The 17448-nt window shown below is 40.1% G+C and overlaps 1 protein-coding gene across 1 annotated transcript in view; it reads right to left on the reverse strand.

Annotated features, from left to right (window-relative positions):
• Positions 1-723: 723 nt before the first annotated feature.
• Positions 724-17448, reverse strand: part of EFHB (EF-hand domain family member B) — a 30397-nt gene continuing 13672 nt past the window's right edge. The window contains exons 10-13 of the mRNA XM_034760756.1: positions 13956-14163; positions 11965-12183; positions 11175-11356; positions 724-1049 (exon numbers count right to left, since the gene is read on the reverse strand). Of these exons, the coding sequence (XP_034616647.1) occupies positions 888-1049; positions 11175-11356; positions 11965-12183; positions 13956-14163 (771 nt within the window). The 3' untranslated portion in view covers positions 724-887. The remainder of the gene's footprint in view (positions 1050-11174; positions 11357-11964; positions 12184-13955; positions 14164-17448) is intronic.

Genomic DNA, 17448 nt, shown 5'->3' on the forward strand with positions numbered 1-17448 from the left:
TCAATTCATGATTATTTTATTTCCTTAGTATCCTCCTGTGAGGGGCTTCATCAAAGAGGTTTTTGAAAATCCAAATAAATTTTGGCAACCAGCTCATCTTTAGCCACCGTTTTGTTGACACCAACAAGGAATTCTAGAAGAGCAGATGAACGATTTTCTTTACACAGAAATACCGGCTTTAAAAAAAAATTCTTTATCAGACAAGTTCTTGTTATTTAATTATTCTCAGTATGTAAAAACATTTCAAATATTTATGCAATGGTTTCTGTTTTTGTAAACAAAGACAAGATGGAAAAGTGTTCAGGCTCAAAATGTAAAATTGAACACTTAGACACATTAAGTCATATAATAATATACAGAGAAACAATTGAATTCAATTTATAAGCAAATAATATATCTAGTCCTGTTCCCACTGAAATCAGTGGTCCAATTCCCAGACTTTAATGGGGGATAAGCTTCATATATATGCGGTCTCCCACGGTCCTTACAGAAGGACTATAGATTGGATTCTAAGGCTATGTCTACACTACAGGGCGGGGATCGATTTCAGATACGCAAATTCAGCTACGGGAATAGCGTAGCTGAATTCGACGTATCTGATCCGACTTACCCCGCTGTGAGGACGGCGGCAAATCGACCGCCGTCGACGGCGCTTACTCCTACCTGGGCTGGTGGAGTACGTGCGTCGATTCGGGAATCGATTATCGCGTCCCAACGAGACGCGATAAATCGATCCCCGAGAGATCGATTTCTACCCATCGATCCAGGCGGGTAGTGAAGACAAGCCCTAATTCTGTAAACACAATACATTTAAACATTTATTCTAGTCAATACCAAAGTTATGGCAGATTTTATTTTAAATAAAATACCACAAAGAATAGAAAACCTCAACTGCATTTTGTGTGTGATGCTTGTATCTCATCCAGTATATTTCTGATGGATTCTACACAGACATCTCCTCTGTGATGTTTCATGCAGGCCTGCTTCCATACTTCTTCAAAGTTTTGATCTGAAATGCTCACTCCGATGTTACGGAGAATTCGTGCAATCTGTAAAGTAATATGTGATGGAATTAATTTTGGTCAGCATTTACTTTAATTAATATAGCAGCTGATCTTGCATTCATTATTCACATGAGGAATCTTAATCTGTCTAGGAGTGACTTTTGCCATTAATGAAGACTACAGGCCAAATCCTGGAGTGCTTAACCAAGCCAGCTCCCATTAAAGTTAATGTGAGTTTTATCTAAGGAAGGACTAAGGACTGCAAGATTTGGCCCTCAATGTATAAACTAGGTTAATGCAGCTTAAAGGTTCAGAAAGCAAGCACACAGAGTTCAGGAAATTTATAAGTTAAGGTTTCCAAAGAATCCTAATAAAACCATGCTACTAATCCATTATCTTTTATTCTTTACATTTATCAACATAAATATTATATTAAAGACTACATTTAACAAGGAAAACATGCCTTGAAAATGCTATGGGCCAGATCCTCAGGTGGTGTACATCAGCATAGCAAGGTTGATTTCAGTGAAGCTACCCCAATTTACACCAGCTTTGGATCTAGCCCCACTTATATACAATGAGATTGATTTTACACCAATGTAATGGAATAGAGGATCAAGCCCCTTAGTTTTCTTAGTTTCTCACATACATATTTATTCTGCATAACAATAATTACTACAAGCTGTGGCACTGTAGTACTTGCCTAACAGGTAGAGCAGAGTGTGGGTGGAATATTGCCATTCCATATTCATTTGTTCTTTTTCACTGCTTGTCTTTATTTTAGTATATTTTATTTTGTGCATGTTTCTTTGTTTCACATGATTTTTTTCTGATCTTTACTATTAATTCAGGGATTTCTCCCCTAACCTTTGTTCAGCCAAGAACTGGCTGCAAGGCAGCTGCACCAGACAGAGTTACTCCTTTATGGATATTGTTTTTCATTCCAGTGGCTTTTTGGTATACCCTCCATCACTTAGTGAGTGGTGGTGTTCCCAGTTTAGTTGCCAACCACCCAACCTTTGTACTACCTTGTGATGAATGTATTGATAATTTTTTATTGATAAAAACAGACTAAATCTTTTTCTTACAATCTCATAGAAGTCAATGGGATGACTCTTGGGAGAAAGATGAACAAGATTTGGCCTGATAAATCTTTAACCTTTAACATTCATAGCTTCCTACACTAAAAACAATACTACAATGCCATTTAAGTATACTGTTCTAGGAGACCTTTATCAACACCCTCATAGGGAGTATAAAACATTCTGAGCCCCATTAACCCAGTTTAAAACTACCACCTGTACCTCTATACTAGGTCATTATGTAGCCTGAGCGTTTCATTTTCAAAAGTCATAGTATAAAAAATTATAAAAATTAAATGTGAAAAAATATACCAACAGATATAAAATACTCACTTTACAAATTCACAAATCATCAAGAGTCAGTTTATCTGACTCAACTACCACATTCACAGTCTCTTTTACGCATGTTTATTGTCCAAACTTAGATCAAATCAACAAAAACACAGTTCCTCAACTCACCCTGGGATGTAGCTCACAAGACATTTTCTTTCTTTACTTCTCAGGGACTTCTGCCTCCTGTCCCAGGGACTCTGGTAGTCCTAGTTCTCCCAGGCAGGCTCCCTATTCCCAAGGAGGAGGCAGTGAGAGCCCTCTCTGCCTCTTTCCTGATTAGCTCTCAGCTCACCATCGAGGCTCCACCTCGCCTCTCATTGAGGCTTCCCTCGCCTCTCTTTAAGCTCAGGTGCCCCCTTTTAAAGCTCAAAGTATTACAAGTGATATAATTGCCCCACCCCTCTTAGGCCTTGTCTACTCCTAAGGAAAGCCTTAAAAACCCAGCCTTCCTCCAGGGCCCCCACCTAAAGTGGACCCCAAACACTACCCCAGACTTTTACCATACCAAAACAAAACCTATTTTACATACTACACTCCAGATAAAGTCATACATATTAGGATTTCCCAAATTCCCTCCTCCCCCCGCCACAACAAGTCCTTAAAACAGTACCTGCAGGAACACGTCTCTAACTCCATGCCACTCCGAGTCCTCTGTAGTGTGGCCAGCCTTACAGTCCATACCCTCCTCCTTTATCCAAAATTCTGCCTTACTTCAAAATGCTTTTATGTTTCCTTCCAAAATTATTCCACTGCTACTCGGGCAACCCTTACATCCTAGTAACCTTCCTCCCAGCCGCCCACCAGAGTTCCTCCATATCATCCTCAATCACAGCCCTCTTCTTTCTCCTAGCTGCCAGGGTCATAGAGGGATCTTTGCCTGGTGTCTTGCCTGAACCTCTATAAGCTGAAGGGGGTTGACAGCCATCCCCATATCATCACTGGAGGCAAAGTCTGCATCCCCCCCCTCAGGAGATCATTTAACCTCCATATTCATCTCAACCTTGCCCCAGCTTGTCTCTGTGATCATACTCTGCTCCTCCCACTCCCTACTGCGTTGGTCCACTTTCCCAACAGCCTCTTTATTGGTGCTGTGGGACAAGCACTCTCTTTTTAGCTTGTTGCACATTTTGCCACCACATCTGACTATTCTGGGTTTATCCAATTTTGGGGTCCCCTTCTTTTCTCTTGCTGCAACTTTTTTCCCTATGAGGGCAGTGCCTTTTAAATGTCCTGCTGTCCCACAGGCACAACCTAGCAGCCCTGTCCTTGTTTTAGCATCAGACAGAATATCAGCCAGAGCCCTTACGGTATCTTTTGCATCCTGCTGTGCAGAGTCATCCTTGCCATCATTGTTCCTATAGGGGCAGGTCCTCCCAATGTGGCCTTCCCACCCACATGCATAGTTTGCCCTCAACTGGGACTCAGACCTCCTGGCCCTTAAACATCTTTTCCTTGCCTGGTACCTGCCACTACTAACAGTTTCCCTTTGCAGAATCTCCATCATGTACTGCTGCTGCTTCTCTGTTGCCTCCGCCCACCTCTGCATGTCCAGCAGAGGTGAAAGTAAGCCGGTACAGTCCAGTACTGCGTACCAGCAAGAGCCAGTATGCCGGACCGCACTGGCTTCCGCGGCCAGGATTAAAAGTGCTCTGGAGCTCCGAATGAGGCCATGCCCCCTCAGGACTCCGGCAGTACCTGTAAGTTCTGAAAGTTACTTTCACTCCTGATGTCTCTTTTGATTCATCAGAATCTGCAGGAGGACTAGTTAGGTTTGCTGCTGTTGGTTGCCCACTTCCCAGAAATGAAGCAGGAAGCCGGGCAGTTGCTGCTATTCCGCCATATACCAGTTAAAGAAGGTAAATATTCCAGGGCTGAAGAGGACCTCATGGCCTTTTGGCTCCCTCTTTTCCCTCTTCCTTTAAAAAAAAAAAAAAAAAACCCACTCAGGACTGGCCTCACTCTCCCCTTGTATCAGGGCCCCTTCAAATTGCCTGCATTCTCCACCATGTGTAACAAGGCAGGGCTTTTCCCCAGCATGTGAAGGACTCACTGCCACACCCAACGTCTCTTTTATGTGGTTTTATTGACCGAACTTAGGTCAAATCAACAAAAACGCAATTCCGCAACTCACCCTAGGCTATAGCTCCCAGTGATTTTCCCCCCTTTAGTTCTCTGGTTCCTTCTGCCTCCCCTCTCAGGGGACTCTGGCAGTCTTCCTGCTCCTGTTTCCCTGCCTCCCAACCCAGGAGACTCTGACAGCCCTAACTCTCCAGGGATTCATATTCCCAGGGAGCGGGCAGTGACAGCCCCATGCTACTTTCTCTGCCCCTTTCCTGATTGGCAGTCAGCCTGACTCACCCAGCTTCTCCCTCAACAGGTCTCTCTAAGCCCAGGTGCCCTCTTTTAAAGCTCAGCAGGGGTCAGCTGAACCAACACTCACAGTTGCATTGGCCCTGCTCACTCTTAAAGAGACAGTGTCACCCTGTGACATCTTCCCATCTTGAAAACCAGCCCAGGCACAATATCTGCCCCCCTACCCTTTACTGTGATGGTAATGTTGATATTGAATAAGTGAATGACGTTATTTGCCAGTCAAAATAAACTCATTCACTCTAAGGGCCTGATTTGTAGCCCAATGAAAAGACTCTCATTGACTCCAAAGGGCATTGGAACAGGCTCTGATCCAGGACAGCACTAAAGCGCATGCTTAAGTCCCAATGTGTTCAATAAAGTTAAACATGTGATTAAGAGCTTTCCCGAATAGGAATGCTTTCTTCAATTGAGGTGCAGTGAGAACAATTTTTCAGTATGGTCTTAACCTATACTGTTTCATTGGTTAGTAATCTTGTGTCCGCTTTGATTTCTTGTAATGAAGGCTTTTGTAATGAATTGAGGGTCATATTGTGTAACTGACTATTAAGCAAACTCCTCATTGATTTCAATAGGGCTTTTTGCTCAAAAACAGGTGGCATGATACTGTCCCAGGTTTTTAAATTATAATTTCATTAGCCATTGCATGTTTGAGAAAAATTAATTCTCAATATCAAAATAAATTAAAAATTAAACAGAATTATTGAAATATGCAATGCACTGCATGAGTACAGGATGATTTAACACTTTATTGCTGTCTCCTATGTTCTGCATAAACTGGATAGTTTATAATGAAGTTTGACATTTCAGACTACATTATAACTTCAGAGAACAGTTTTGTCTAATGCATGATAAGTATAATGGGCTTATCAATGAAGCATAAATTCTATTTGCTGTTAGCTATATTCTGTGCACATGGATTTCCTGCTTCAGACAGATTATAAAATGTTAATACGCTCATGTGCAAGTCATTCTGAGGAATTCTGACAAGTCATCTTTTATATCTGAGGCCTCTAATTAGCAGTATACCTTACTGTAAAATACCTAACCACGCTCCAAGTGCACTTTCAAGCATGACTGAATACTTTATATAATAAAATGACCAAGGGAGGGAAGGAGGTTGTTGAGTCCCCTTTTTTAATTTTAGATTTGAATTTTATGTTTTGAGTTAGTATTATCTTAGAACTTTAATAAGCATCTCTTTAAAGTAATAAAATCAGCTCTTAATTTGTAACGTTGCTGGCATTAGAAAATACAAGAAAAGTAGTATTCAGTAATAAAACAGTGAAACAGTACAGAATAATGGAAGATACACAAGCCATTGATAAATTAGATTTTCACACTGAGATGTTTAAGTGTGTGTGAGAGAGGCATGGGAGTCCTACCAGAATTAAATGATTTTCTCTCATTTCCCATTGCCAGGACAAAAATGTAAATAAAAAATGTCTGTGTTCCTTCATACCCTTTGCATTAAATGTGAGGATTTCATTAAAAATGCTGACACATATTAATATATTTTCAAAAATAACCAGCCTATTCCAGTCATTTGGTTTTATAAAACACATACAACATATCCTATCACAACCAGTTCCTGCCCCATTCCTCTGCAGGTGCAAGAGACCCAAAACACAGCTGAACTGCCTCAATTCTATTATAATGCAGGAGAGGCGGGGCCTCTAAGGGTATGTCTACACTGCAGTTAAACACCCGCGGCTGGCCCGTGTCAGCTGACTCAGGTTTGCAGGGCTCAGGCCAGGGAGCTATTTAATTGTGGTATAGACGTTTAGGTTTGGGCTGAAGCCCAGGCTCTGGGAGCCCACATTGGGGAAGAGTCCCAAAGCTTGTGCTCCAGCCCAAGCCCAAATGTCTCCCCTGCAAATAAGCAGCCTCTTAGACCGAGCCCCACGAATCCGAATCAGCTGACACAGGCCAGCCACGGGTGTTCAATTGCAGTGTAGACATGCCCTGAAGTTCTAGATATGAAAATTGTGCAACCCCTGTACAAAACCACTGCACCATTCAGTCACATCTTTCTCCACAGCAGAACAGACAGGGTGATTTGGGATGGGGCCAGGCCAGTAGGTCTATGACTATGTGGATAATCTGGTTTAAACCTCCACAAGGGGGAAGGAGTGTAGACGTTATTGCATCCATGGAAGATAGAATCTGTCCCCCCATCTCTCACAGAGACTGCCTATTAACGTGGGCTTTGCAAAAAAGTTTAGAATTTGGCCCTCTGTGAGTAATGGGTGACATCTAGCAAAATCTTAAAACTACCTGAAGTAAACTTAGGTGGCAGCATACTTAAGGTATTTGTCATTTGACACATGTTTTAGGGTGATATAAATGTGATAAAGTTCTTATCATTTAGATAATAGGATGCCAAGGTAACAAAGTAACTGACATGATGATTTTTCTTCTGTTATAGCAATGACATATGCTCAAATGATATGTATAAGGGGTAAACATTTGACAGCAGTATTTGTGTAATGGGAGCAAGTGCATCAGCAATCAAAGCTCACAACTTCAAGGAAGAAATCCTGGAATATTTCTGTCTAAAATCAGCTAAAAGAATAGAGCCAGTCAGAGTAGAACTATCATTCTATAAATGTACTATAAAAATGCTTTTGTATGAATTACATTCAGGTGAAAAGGGCAACAAACTTAAAGGGACTCCCAGGAATATAATAAATTAAATCTGGATTAACAGTTTTGCACCTTAATTGCAGCACCCGGAAAAGTAGAGGGAAACTTTGGGGATCACAATGGGGGAGGGAGGAAAGGAATGAGGTAAATGCTATAGATGTGTTCGGTGAAGTGAGAACACTTCAAAAGTTCTGGAGGTTTAGAAAAGCATCTGTATATTTGTATGTTTTTCCTGAGTTTTGCCCACCATTATTATTAAAAAAATCTACTACTTGTGAAAATGAGTCTAAAACTGAAATATCACTCAAAGACTGAACTTCTGTGTATAATAATGTGAACAAAAACTATGTTTGGTGACAGCTATGGTTGCATCACAACCCAGCCTGCTAACTGAAAACCAGGAAGTGTGAAAATAAAAAAGTTAGTCTCCATTATTCTTTGCCATGTTCACATCACTTACAACACTGTCAACACCACAGTCCAGCATTTCACAAGGCATCCGCTCCAACACATACCACACAATAATACCGTGATGCTCTGTACCTCGGGGGAACACCCAGCACTCCCATGTTCATCTTTATCAAGAGCCCAATCTTATCATTGGCAGTCAATGGGAATTTTTCTAGAATGCAACTACATCTTTGTACACCTCTACCCCAATATAACGCTGTCTTCAGGAGCCAAAAAATCTTACCGCATTATAGATAAAACCGCATTATATCGAACTTGCTTTGATCCGTGGGAGCGCGCAGCCCCGCCCCCCCGGAGCACTGCTGTCATAACTATAAAGGGAAGGGTAATAGCTGTCCTGTGTACAGTACTATAAATCCCTCCTGGCCAGAGACTCCAAAATCCTTTTCCCTGTAAAGGGTTAAGAAGCTCAGGTAACCTGGCTGGCATCTGACCTAAAGGACCAATAAGGGGACAAGATACTTTCAAATCTTGGGGGGGGAAGGCTTTTGTTTGTGTTCTTTGTTTTGGGACGGTGTTCGTTCTCGGGGACTGAGAGGGACCAGACATCAATCCAGGTTCTCCACATCTTTCTAAGCAAGTCTCTCCTATTTCAAACTTGTAAGTAAATAGCCAGGCAAGGCGTGTTAGTTTTCCTTTGTTTTCTCAACTTGTAAATGTACCTTTTACTAGAGTGTTTATCTTTGTTTGCTGTACTTTGAACCTGAGACTAGAGGGGAGTCCTCTGAGCTCTTTAAGTTTGATTACCCTGTAAGGTTAATTTCCATACTGATTTTACAGAGATGATTTTTACCTTTGTCTTTAATTAAAAGCCTTCTTTTTAAGAACCTGATTGATTTTTCCTTGTTCTAGATCCAAGGGGTGGATCCTGACTCACCAGGAGTTGGTGGGAGGAAGGAGGGGGAATGGTTAATTTCTCCCTGTTTTAAATCCCAAGGGGGGTTGGAACTGATTCACCAGGAGTTGGTGGGAGGAAGGAGGGGAATGGTTAATTTCCCCTTGTTTTAAATCCAAGGGGTTGGATTTGTTTTCACCAGGGATTTGGTGAAGGTTTTTCAAGGTTTCCCAGGGAGGGAATCCATTGAAAATGGTGGCAGCCGAACCAGAGCTAAGCTGGTAATTAAGCTTAGAAGTTTTTCACGCAGGCCCCTACATTTGTACCCTAAAGTTCAAAGTGGGGATCTCAGTCCTGACAACTGCTTTACCGTGTTATATCTGAATTCGTGTTATATCGGGTCACATTATATCGGGGTAGAGGTGTATGTACGAAATTCTCTTCTCTTGTCCTCTCTTTGTAATCTTTTTATTAATCTTTTTTCATAAAGTTTTTTAGAAGTCTGCATTCTGAAGACTGAAGAAATCAGAAATTTTTTGAAGACACGATGGCCATGATTCAGCAAAGCACATAAGTATGTGTTTAAGTGGTTTGCTGAATTGGGACCTATATGGCACTTAATTTGTAATGAAAGAGGTGTCGGGGCTCCAGCAATTATGTGCCAGGGCATAACCAATTTTTTTTACATTCATAACTGATGCAGCAAGCCCAGAGGTGCCGGGACTATGAACTGCCAAGCCTAGAGGTGCGGGGGGGGCTCAGCCCTGGCAAGCCCTAGCATAAATTAAGCACTGGACTTATATTTGTACAACTTATACAGTATGTCTGACATCATATATTTCATGTAAGTGCTATATTGTCATTATCTGAGCTTAGGAGGTTTTGTATATGTAAAGACACTGTGGGTAAAATTTTCAAAATCACCTAAGTGACTTAGGACTCTATAGCACTTAGAAGGCTAAGTCACATGACTTTAGGTGGCTCTTAGGAGCTTCAATCACTGAGACACTTTTGAAAATTTTGTCATATACTCGTATTAACTAATACTTGTAAAATTAGTGGATCATAGAAACTTAAGCTCCAGTTCAACAAACCATCTCTTTTCAACAAAGCACTTAAGCAAATTTTAAGTGCTTTGCTGACTAGCAACAGACTTATATACCTGCTTATGTGCTTTGTTGAACTGGAGCCTTAATGAAGAATGTTGAATAATTACCTTCTTTATGCTATTGGACAGTGTATGACTGTAAAGGAAGTTGGCATTTCTTCAAGAACCATACGATTAAGATTAAGGGATTTTAGTGTACGTGGTCCCAGATTAGTTTAAACTGATATGAAAAGATAAATTACGTCATTCATATTTTTTTCCTGATGGATCCTCAAGTCACAGAGTTAAGGTTATTTTATCTCTATATTTGGCACTGGTATGACCACTGCTGGAATACTGTGTCCAATTCTGGTGCCCACAATTCAAGAAGGATGTTGATAAATTGGAAAGGGTTCAGCAAAAAGCAATGGGAATGATTAAAAAGCCTGTGTTAGAGCAATAGACTCCGGGAATTCCATCTATTTAGCTTAACAAAGAGAAGGTTAAGGGGCGACTTGATTGTAATCTACAAATACCTACATGGGGAACAAATATTTAATAATGGGCTCTTCAGTTTAGCAGAGAAAGGCATAACACGATCCAATGGCTGGAAATTGAAGTAGACAAATTCAGACTCGAAGTAAGGTGTAAATTTTTAACAGTCAGAGTAATTAATCATTGGAACACTTTCCCAAGGATCATAGTGGATTCTCCATCACAGAAATTTTTGAAATCAAGACTGGATGTTTTTCTAAAATATATGCTCTAGGAATAATTTTCAGGAAGTTCTGTGGCCCGTGTTACACACAGGGTCAGACTAGATGATCACAATTGACCCTTCTGGCCTTGGAATCTATGAAAGGCTGTATGGGTGCCGTAGCAGTGCATTTCTTTGCCTTCATATGTTTGGATCTCTTAAGATTAACTTTAAGTTCTGAATTTTCTGGGTTCAGAATGCTTGTTTTTGTAATAATTAAAACATTCTTATAATTTTTTCATCCTTAAATTATTGGTATGTACTATTAATAAAGATATCAGTTTAACCTAATTTTCTGTCTGCTAATATTAATATTGGGCACTTGTAAAATGCCAAATATTTCATCCACAGATCTCAGTGCTTTACAAATCATTATTAACCCCATTTTACAGATAGCAAAACTTTGGTACAGAAAGGTTACATGACTTGCCAAATTACACAATAAGTCAATCATAAATCTGGGAATTTAACCCAGGTTTTTTGACTTTCCGTGTGGTGCCCTATCTGCTTGACCACATAACCTCCCAGACCCATTCTGCAGGTGTACCAGAGGTATCTAGAGAAAATCTTCAGAAGCAAGGTACAGTACCTCTGACTTTGGTCTTGTCTTAAAAAAATCTCTCTCATACACTCCTTTTTGGCTGAAGACAGATGGACATAATAATGCATAAGCATTGGCTTCATCACCATAATTAGTTCTGTCACTGATGCGGCGAACACGAGGGGCAGGAATATCTGAACGAATGGTTGGAACGCCGTATAATGGGTAACCTGTGGAGAAGTAATCAATACATAACATAAAGAAATGAAAGAACTATGCTTGCAGCAGTAGCTTACAAAGAAATAGCAGCTGTGTCATATAGTATTCCCCCAAACTAGGGAAGGGTGAACTACTTTGGATAAAATAAGAACTGACCTGAAATTCTGCCTGAAACTCAAGTCAAATCTTTTTTTATGGGGTTTTAAAAAAGAGATTATTTAATTTTCTTCCCACCCAGTTTTTACATGCTTCTACACTTCATAGTTTCAGCTAGAACCAGAAGCATAAGTATTTAAATATTGTAAGGAAGGTTATTGTTGCTTTATTTCCAACCAAGTCAAAAACAGGATTTTATTAGAAATATCATAAAAAAAACTGGTTCTCCTGAGACTTCCAGTATAACTTCTAGATCAAAGAGTTTTGATTAACATCCAAACTTTTGGGTTCTTATCCAAAATGAACCTCCAAAACTTAATCTTAAGTATATGAATAAAATTTGGTTTAATACTGTTAGATAAATTAGATTTAGGTAGTGGGCTATCCTATGTAATTAGCACATTTGCCAATACTTTCTAAAATTGCTTCTGATTTTGTCTTCACTAGCATTCACTGTACTTACAAGTTGCAGGGAGACCTCCTACAGTTGCATTGTACTGAGAAGAAGTTGTGCGATAATCAGCAAATACACGATCTGTTGGTCTTGTAAGAGTTTTTGGTGTCTTTTCTGAGGTTCCAGGTTCCTTTGGTACAAGATCTTCATCTTTTAACAGTGATCCATTGTTTGTTTTGATTTCTGCATCTTCAGATAGGGAAGGCTCAGAACCATCTGGCTTTTTCCCTATAAAATGTGAAGGTTATAAAATAGCCAAAATTATTAGATGCCCACAACATAGTAAATATTTTAAGTAGTAAAAACAGTGACTTAACCCTACATTGTTATTGAGTAGAAAAGATTTAATATATAGATTACACATTTTCAAATGGTTCTGAGAGATTTTTAATCTCTCCTGCTTTATGGGATACATTTGCATAGCAAAATAAACTTCACAAAAGGAAAAGCCCTACTGTTCTGACTGAGATTTGCACCTGATAGGCTCTAATATTAACCCAACTTTAAAAAGTACTTATGATAAAATCAGAATCCCTGGACTTTTACAATCTCCAGTGGATCACTTCAAGGAAAAATAAAAACAAAACTTCCTCCAAGGATTTCTCCAGATTGCAAAGAGAGAAATCTTTGGTGCAATCCGCTTAAATAGTAAAGTACACATATATGAAAAAGGAAAAAACAACCGTTACAACTCACGTCTGACAGATTAAAATTCAGTTATTGTAATTTACCTTGATACCGCACAATGAGGCAGTGGTGATCATGGAACTATTCTCTTCTGTAGAGGTTCTTATACTGCATTTATCATTATAGTTTCTGAGCATCATCCAACAGAGCATTAAGCAACATGACTACACATTTGTCACATATTATTTGTTCTCTCATGTTGGTTATGGCTCCCTGATTCTTTGCTCCAGCACAGCTTAGAGCAGTGGTTCTCAACCAGGGGTACGTGTACCCCTGTGGGTACACGGAGGTCTTCGGGGGTACATCAACTCATCTAGATATTTGTTTTACAACAGGCTACATAAAAAGCACTAGCAAAGTCAATACAAACTAAAATTTCGTACAGACAATGACTTGTTTATACTGCTCTATATACTATACACTAAAATGTAAGTACAATATTTATATTCCAGTTGACTTATTTTATAACTAAATGGTAAAAATGAGAAAGTGAGCAATTTTTCAGTAATACTGTGGCTGTGACACTTTTGTATTTTATGTATGATTTTGTGAACAAGTAGTTTTTAAGTGAGCTGAAACTTGGGGGTACACAAGACAAATCAGACTCCTGGAAGTGGTACAGTAGTCTGGAAAGGTTGAGAGCGACAGGCTTAGAGCAATCTGAGGGCTGTACAGAACACATGCCATATGAGGTCAGCTGAACTGCATTGTATAGGACACTCTGACTGCTTCCACACCACCACTCTCTTTCTGTCCCTGTGTTGACCGGAGACATCAAAGCGGAAGATGATGAGCCATCTACATTGTATGATGCCAACTGGGGAACTCCCAAGTAGGCACTTGTGGGTAGTTTGTGCTCTTTTTACTCTGCTCGGGTAATATAAAGGGAGAGGAATGGACTGGAGAATCTAATATCTAAAGGACACATTGCCAGCTATCAAAAAATTGTATCGAGAGCTCAATGTTCAAATGGAAACATTACAGATGAATCCAGGTTTTTGCTAGCAAATGCAAACTTTTAATATTTTTCTCTAGTCATTTCTTTTTTGTTTTCCAATTGAACCCCCTTCCCAAACTCTAGCAAATGGGCTTGGTAATTCCCAGCGGGAAATCCATTCATCCAGCACACAGATCAGAGGAGCCTCTTTGTAGCCATACTCCGCAATGTACTGGGGGCCTGGAAGCACTTGCATGGGCTTCCAATTTCTACGCCTCCTGTTTAGTATGTGTTCTGCTTCAGCCAGGGCCTTTTCCAGTGGCTGAGGAACAGACAGGGTTATCCTGTAAGTGCTTTCTAGCACTAAATCACATACCTTTTGTAATTATGTTTTTTTCAAATTCTTCAATAGACATTTTGTCTTTCCAGTTAAGAAAGTTTACAAACTCCAGATAGTCAATCAGACCATCTTTATCCAAATCACAGTAATCAAATAAAGCATCCAGCAATTCCTCATCTAGATCGAGATTTAGCTGAAAACAAGACTTCCTCAGTTCTTCTTTGTCTATCTTCCCATCACCGTTCTATGACAAAGAACACACAACAGTTATCATCACAAACACTGCATCAGAGGTGTTCAAACTATGGCCCATGGTCCGGATACAGACAGTAGGTCATAAACATGTAGCCAATCATATCATTTAAGAATATTCAAATTGCAGAATCTTGGACTCATAGACATGTATGTGGGGAGAGACCACAAGAGGTGATCACGTTGAGCCCCCTGCGCTGAGGTAGGACCGATAAAAACTTAGACCATCCAAGACAAGTGTTTGTCCAACCTGTTCTTAAAAACCTCCAATGATGGGGATTCCACAACCTCCCTTGGAAACCTATACCAGACCTAACTACCCTCAAAGTTAGTTTTTCCTAATAGCTAACTTAAATCTTCCTTGCTGCAGATTAAGCCCATTACTTTTTGTCCTACCAGTGGACATGAAAAACAATCAATCACCGTCCTCTTTATAACAGCCCTTAACATATTTGAAGACTGTCATCAGGTCCCCTCTCAGTCTTCTTTTCCTCAGACTAAACATGCCAAATTTTTTAACCTATCTTTATAGGTCAGGTTTCCTAAGCCTTTTACCATTTTTGTTCTTTTCCTCTCAACTCTCTCCAATTTATCCACATCATTCCCAAAGACAGAATCCAAAAATCCAGAGCAGTTTGGGAACTCACAACCTGAATTCACAAGCATCAATGAAATAACTTTTTACTTAGATAATAAGGTAACTTGAAATTAAGAGCTAATGTCAAAGTAACAGTGTATTGTGACAAGATGACAATCTAATAATAAATGCTGAGGCAAAGATAAGACTTCTTTTCAAATAAGGTGTCAATCCAGAGTGAACACTATAGTTAAGGTTCCACAGGGAATTCCAATATAACTCCCATGTTTTTTCTCTTGGACCTGAAATTTTTCAAGCTCAGTCTCTGAAGAAGTAAAATTTGGAGAAAAGTCTGAAGAAAATCATTCAAACACTTTTGAATTATGAAAGACTGACATAAAATATACTTATATAGCTTTTAAAAAGTTAAGATTACTTCTGCTCACTGATTTCCTTTGCTTGCTGATATCTTAAAAACAATGAAACAACAAAATTTCAAATCTGGCATGTAGCTAGTCCTTCATGAAGAACAGTCACTTAGCTAAGCTTGAAAACAAATATATTAAAATATTTATGTGGTTGAGAAATTGCTTCTGAATATGTCCATGGGCATCTGCTAAGACATGTCAAAGTTTCCAGGAAAACCTTCCAGTTACAAACAGCCTAGTGGCCCAGGCAAGGAGTGGAGCTGTTTTCAGGCTGTTGTGATAATTTGGACATAGGGGAACTGCAGTTGTGTCAGGGAAATATGCAGCAAAGAACCTTAACATCAGGAAGTGGAGAAAATCATAGCTTCACAAAATATCATAGATCCTATGATTTTAGAGTTACACCAGTGGTGGTAGAAGCAAACTGTAATTGGGGGTGCGGGAGATGGAAGGACAGGAGGGGCAGAGAGGGGAGGTACTGAGACTTGGTGCGGGGCCTGGGGATTCCTACTTTCTCCAGGACCTATTCCATCCCTCCGGATCCTGCTCTTTACTCCTTGGCTCAAACCTGTGCCCACCAGTCCTGTTTTTACCTATGCTCCCCCTCCCAAGCATGCACAAGTTTACGCACCAGCAGAGCCACCATAATATTTCCATTGCAGGGGAGCTAGCCCCTCCTGCCACACCCTAGTTCTGCCGCCTGCACCACTCTACAAATTTTGTTCAATTCTACAATACTATATAGCTCTCCTTTCTGCACACACCCATTCACCAAACTACTCTGCCCTTCCCAATACTATTAGTTGTGAATGGTTGTTGCAGTAGTTAGGTGTGCTGGCAGATGGTAGTTTGGGAAAGCAATTGCTGGAAGGCTGGTATCCTTAGCTGAGACAGAGTGTGACGCATGGCTAGAAAGGGTTAAACATCCTGAAAAATAAATAGCCCTCAAAAGACATGTGGGGAGATGATGTTTGTGTTTTTGTGTATTTATCTACTTCGATATAACACTGTCCCCGGAAGCCAAAAAAATTTTACCGCGTTATAGGTGAAACCGCGTTATATTGAACTTGCTTTGATCCACCGGAGTGCGCAGCCCCACCCCCCGGAGCACTGCTTTACCGCGTTATATCCGAATTCGTGTTATATTGGGTTGCGTTATGTCGAGGTAGAGGTGTATGAGTAGAGTCAACAATGAAATCAACAGTCCCTGTCTATGGTGTATTCTGATAGTTCAGAGATCAAAAGAACATACTAGCATTTAAATGAATTGTAAACACGGGATATCTCTGTATTCATCTCTCTTTGAAATGTACTGTGAATGGTGAAGGAATAAGCAAAATGCCTTATGTTAATTCGTATAGCTAAGTACTGGTGATGGACCTCCTTCAAAGTCATCCTAACTACCTTTTGTTCCCAGAGGAAATTCCAACTTGTCAAAGAGAACATAAAATTGTAAAAAAGATCCTTGGGTCCTGATTCTGTCATCTCAGATCTGCTTAAGCTTCATCGGGGGAAGTTTGAGTTGCAAGACTGATGTCCCAGCTATGCTGGTACGCCCTGAATATGATATTTGGACATTGGACTATAACCTATGAACTATTACTGAAAGAACTCTTTGCAACTACAAAGCTCACCATCTCTGCTATGAATCTGAACCTCAATGAATTGAACGCATGTCTGTATGTATAATGATCTTTTAACCATACTCTCTCTCTCTTTTGTTTTTTAATAAATATTAGTTTAGTTAATAAGTATGGGCTGTAGCATGTATTTGTGTAAGATCTGAAATATTCAATAACCTGGGAGGTAGTGTCCGATCCTTTGGGATTGGTAGAACCTTTTCTTTTATATGATGAAATAAGATTTTCAGGAATCTTCATCTTATTTGATTTAGGTACCTGGATGGAGGCCTGAGGCTGGATCACTTTAAGGGAACTGTGTTGTTTGGACTTCTGAGTAACTAGTGAGGTAATAAAGAAGCTGTTTTATGCTGGCTTGGTAAATCTAAGTATTGGAATATCCACCAGCTTTTTGGGGATGGTCTGCCACATTCTTTGCAGTTCGCCCTAATTGAGTGACCTCATCTGGCCCCCACTGGGCCCCCGTCACACAGAGTTATGTCTGTGGTATGTGATTTGTGGTGTATGGTAGTTTTGTTAGTAGTAAGGTGTGTACCTGTGGGTGCAGAAGCGGAGAGTAGGTACTGTTAGGTGACTTAACTTTTCATTTTCTCACTCTTGTGGTTTTGTGTAAGGTATGTTATATGTGCAGC

This window comes from Trachemys scripta, chromosome 2, assembly GCF_013100865.1.
Source record: "Trachemys scripta elegans isolate TJP31775 chromosome 2, CAS_Tse_1.0, whole genome shotgun sequence".
NCBI classification, from domain to species: domain Eukaryota; kingdom Metazoa; phylum Chordata; order Testudines; family Emydidae; genus Trachemys; species Trachemys scripta.